The sequence below is a fragment of the Opisthorchis viverrini genome (genome assembly GCF_000715545.1).
Source record: "Opisthorchis viverrini unplaced genomic scaffold opera_v5_69, whole genome shotgun sequence".
Classification (NCBI taxonomy): domain Eukaryota; kingdom Metazoa; phylum Platyhelminthes; class Trematoda; order Opisthorchiida; family Opisthorchiidae; genus Opisthorchis; species Opisthorchis viverrini.
The window spans coordinates 1,283,812-1,288,718 of NW_008751725.1; the positions used below are offsets into that span (position 1 = coordinate 1,283,812).

The following is a 4,907-nucleotide window of genomic DNA, read 5'->3' on the forward strand; positions in this document are numbered from 1 at the left end:
GTGAACGACAGCCACTGACCGACAAGAACAAAACCGACCCGGGAAACTTGGGCAAAAGCCTCGATCCTGTGTATCAATCCGTGAATCCGTGAAACTGCTGGGGAAGACATTCGCAGGCTCCCTGAAATTGCATAAGTCTGTTGATCCTCTCGAGCTGCTGGGCCAATCAGCATTATTCATCCATATTGTACTTGTAAGCGCCTGACAAACGGATAATGAAATTTTTCAGATGCCTCTATACCTCCTTCCTGGTATCCCTAATTTTTTACTTCCACGAAAAGCCCGCGAAATTTGTGATATCCGTGAAACTGAAAGGTAAATCGTTCGGCGAGGCGCGAGTTCCGATTTTTTCGCCCCTCATTTTCACGTTGATGGAGCGAGTCGCTATTTTGGATGCGGGAGCTCAATATGGGAAGGTTTGCCCGACTTGGAGTAAAATTAATAATTCAATCAATCTAGTTAATTGATCGCCGTGTACGAGAACTTCTTGTCTGTTCGGAGTTGTTGCCTATTGACACTACAGCTGAGAAGCTGTTGCAGTCAGGCTACAAGTAAACGCTTTTATAGTTCTATACTAGGTTTTTAGGGCTTTGATTATTTCTGGAAGCCCTAGTTCTGCTGGATCACTAAGCTGCGTGCCATTCGACCTCAAAATATTTGAGTGTGGAGTTCCCGTTCTAGGCATTTGCTATGGAATGCAAGTGAGATCATAATCTTGGTGGTGCTTAAATTTACGATTAGCTTATGAATGCAGCATTTGGTGGACACGTTGCAAAAGGTGAATGTCGTGAGGATGGTCAGTTTTCGATTGAATGCGACACAACTTCTCCCTTATTCAAGTGCGTAACATTATGCTAAATGTACATTGTTTTAGGGGGCTTTCGAAATGTGAAAAGGCGTTGCTCACACACGGAGACCAGTGTGTGACTAGTGGGACGGGGTTCAATGTTATTGCGAAGTCCGGCTCAATTCTGTCAGGTTCGTTTCTCGTCTGCATGTTTCCTAAAACTTTGGTGTCGCTGGATGTCCGTTCTGCAAATCACCGATCGGTTTAGCTTTACAATAATTTTTAGGCTAATTTGAGACGACTGATGTCTGATCTGTATTTTAAAATTGGACCTCACCGGAAGTTCAGATTGCACGGACGTTACCTGAGCACGAGCTATTCAAGTCGACAAATTTTTGACGACCGCAGCTAAAAATGGGAAGCGAACTTGCACTGCTGACACTGGACTGTGTGCCGCCTTCAAAGATAGGTAACCCTGCAAATGGCCCAATTGCATTTCAGAACAAACTGAAGTGAAAAATCAGGTTGCATAAACATGAGGCAACTGGGGATGTTGTGAAAGTCAATCTGTGACAGACGCCGCCAGCCTGGAGGAGTTTTTCGATTTGAGTTTCTGTCATTTGTTGAGTTTTTACTTGCTTTGCCTTCGGTTCATTTGGTCGTCGCCGAAAAATATATCAAACTCTCCTCACTGCAATCGTAGCCCGTACCCTAGGTGATCTCACTTGACTCAGGTTAGAGGCTCGAATTAACTCGAACTCAGGGTAGCTCCGCGGTTGACAGGCGAATTTACTGACCGGACAACCTGGTACTGTGTTTGCCCTCGTGCTTCCTTTAGGTAGCATCGAAGAGGTGTTGAGCGGGAGATCAGATGTTATCATGGTTATGGTGTACTCACACCGTGTTATCTAGGAACACGAAGTGGGCTGGCTGGTTTTCAAGGCCATCAACGGAATCTTCATCGCTGCCACGTGCTGTTTGCACCCGTGGTGTTTTATTGCTTGGCACAACCATCGGCTACACAGACCATACGGACAACATTTTTGCATGCTCGCGCCGAACTTCAGTTAATTTCTGTACTGAACCATCATTATCAGCTGTAAAAACCACATACTTGTCCTGCAGTGGTTGTAGTTGCCACAGTCTCGTTCACCGATGATTCGGGGAGGTGGGGTAGGTAGGTGCGCATTGGAGGCGGGAGCTCATAAATTAGTGCGTAAATACAGCACTGTCAGTGGACCGTTAAGTGGGAAGGATTGGGAAGCGAGCTATACATTAAAGGCAATAGCTTGGATGCATGAGCGCCATTGAGGGTGCGACTGGGTCATGTCTGACATTGTTTCCAGGCATTTTTGTGGCCTGTCTCGGGGTGCCCATCCAGGGAGACGGCAATGACTAGCGCAGCTGGGGTTGCGGTAATGGCTTTCATACTTCGCTGCCAAGTCATTGTTTGACGTTCACTGACTCGTCTCCACCCTTCGTATGATTTTTCAAAATAACCCTTCAAAGAAGTCGGTCGAATGGTGTACGCAGCACGTGGCCGAACCAGCTCAACCTATGCAGTGATCAGTGCATCTATCGTGGGTGTTATTTGTCCCGAAAACCATTCGAACTACTTCACCATTACCGACACGATGTTCCCACCATACTCGGTGTTCTGAAGACATCTATGGTCAAACACTGAAAGTCTTGACATCTTCGGCGCGCAGTTACTGGGTTTCTGACCTATATAGTAATGTGGAGCGCATCGCAGCGCTGTGAACTCGACCCTTGACGGATAAACTGACGTCGCGCCTACGCCACAGGTGATGCAGTTTAAAAAAGTCGCTCTGGCCTTTCCGACTCGGATGGAAATATCATCTTTCGCGAGACCACCGTTGCTGATGCGGCTGCCCAGGTAGTCGAATTAGTCCACTGCCTCAGTCGTATCATCTGTAAGCATGAAACTAGGGTTCTAGCCCACCCAGTCTCGCAGTAGCACTTTACACTTTGCAGATGTGAGGCGCATGCCAAACCATGAGGTAGAATTTTTTTAGATTATTTAATATTGGTTGCATTTTGACGGCGTCAGATCTGCGTACTCGATATTTGTGGGTAAACGCCCCGGGAGCACTTTGACTCCACATGCATTAGAGGCTGGAATTGAGTGTTCCATAACCGTATCAATGACGAAGTGTAAGAGAAAAGACAAAAGAGGACAGGCTTGTCTGACATCACTTGACATAGTGAAACCAGGCGAAAGATTCTCGAAGAATTCCATGCGTCCGCCCTAAGGAGGATTGAGAATTTATGGGGGACAGCTCTGCTCCATAGACACTGCCCTAGTGCCTGGCGGTCCACAGAGTCAGGCAGATTACAAGTCGCGAAGTGCATCCATAGTTGCTTGTCTGAAGAGTTTGCTGTTCTAAAACATGTGAAGTTGAAACTTGATCGATTCATCCTCTCGCAGGACGGAACCCAGCTTATGTTTTACGGATCTCTCCCTGTGCCCAGTTTACCCTCGAAGGGTATGAGTACCTTTGGTACCACAGCTACCAGACGGAAGCCACGATGGTTCTCACACAGTTCGTCCATCCTTTCTGAAGATAGGGATAACTCGTCATTACTCGTCCTGCAGGCTTCTCTCTTCGTTCTATATCGCGCCAATACGTCTTGTTAGATGGGTCACTGAGGGTTCTCCACCCTCTTTCAAGGATGTGGTTACAAATCGTCCGGTCCCGGTGCCTGATACTTTTTTTCATCTGACGGGTGTTTTAGGTTAACATTCCAACCGCCCGCACAGGGTGGGTTTCAGGAGGCCGGCTAATCTGTTCGAAGTGTTAAACCCCTCTTTCCAGTCGACGTGTTTGTGAATTAATGAGCCGCCTTCACTTATCGTTTCACTGACCGCTGCTCTTCTAGGGCTAGTCGATCTTATCAGTTGGTACAGAACATTGGTGCTTATGATAACATAAGCCTTTTCCATCTCCCGAGCTTTGGATGTCTCCCAGAGCTTTCGGTTTCTCCTTAGGATCTTCGCTATTTGACTTTCGAGGAATTGGTGTCCTCCGTCATACTCGTTGCACGTTGATATGAATTTCCTGACATCTAATAGGGATCTCGATGACATCCAGTGGTGTTGTGGTCGAGCAGGAGAGGTCAGACAGACAGCATTGAACGACAACAGCATAGCTCCCTTCACATTTTGCCATGCTTCGTCCACGTGGCCAGTGCAATATTAGTTTACTGTAGAGAGTTGTTGGGCTAGTTCATATTGATATTGTTAGGCTATGGTAGTTCTTTGAGGATAGTGGATTGACATGCTTCTTACTAACTTGTGAGGGCCTGAGGAGAAACGAGCCGCCAGGAATGCACGAACTGTGGTGTGATCAAGTTGTGTGCCCCAGAGGGAAATGCATTCTTGAATTGCGGTTCTTAAAAGGTGGCAGATGACCACGTGATCCAACTGGGTCCACGGTTGGTTTGCAGTTGGTTGCCGCCAGGTTACGCGTTGCGAGCGTTTATGCTGAAAGCTCGTACTGGCCAGAAACAGTTTATGATAAGCCCATAACTGGAGGAGTCGCTCTCCAAGCACCGACTCCGAATCGGCAGCCCAAGAAGCTCAGACGACCGACTTGGGCATTTATATAGCCCGTCGGGATCGCAATGTCAGTGCTCCGTCACGAAGAGACTGGACCTTACCGTGGTGTGACGGTTTGCGCACTTCAGCGATCCATTGAGCTATACTGGAGAGTCCCGCGACACTCACAGAGTCTCTCTCACCAGGTTGACGAACACAGTCTCCTGGCCCTCCAGGTTGGGGGTTGGAACATGTGGCGACCTGTTCCGTAGAAATGGTAATGCATTTGCATTTCCCGCCAAACACCGCTGCCTTGCGGTTAGGCTTTTGAGCCAAAGGCTTTGGTTGAGGACCCTAATCGTCCTCCTGTCTAGGTGTGGGCGCCCTGGCAGTATCCCAGCCCACGTACAACCATGAATTGCACATACACAAATAAACTCATGTTACATCGGCCGTCGCGTGGTGCCATCAGCCGGGTCGCCTTACTTGCTGCATACAGCAGGGCGGGTAAGCGAAAACAGGCTACTGCTGACGCCTCCCTTCTTTCTCCTTCACATACTT

The 4,907-nt window shown here is 48.0% G+C and overlaps 1 protein-coding gene across 1 annotated transcript in view; it reads left to right on the top strand.

Annotated features, from left to right (window-relative positions):
* The window catches only part of T265_04299 (hypothetical protein), a gene marked incomplete at both ends in the record, with an annotated part of 37,325 nt that overhangs the window by 6,156 nt on the left and 26,262 nt on the right, over nt 1-4,907 (top strand). Inside the window, 4 exons of the mRNA XM_009168998.1 lie at nt 460-551; nt 587-701; nt 742-839; nt 875-978. Of these exons, the coding sequence (XP_009167262.1) occupies nt 460-551; nt 587-701; nt 742-839; nt 875-978 (409 nt within the window). The remainder of the gene's footprint in view (nt 1-459; nt 552-586; nt 702-741; nt 840-874; nt 979-4,907) is intronic.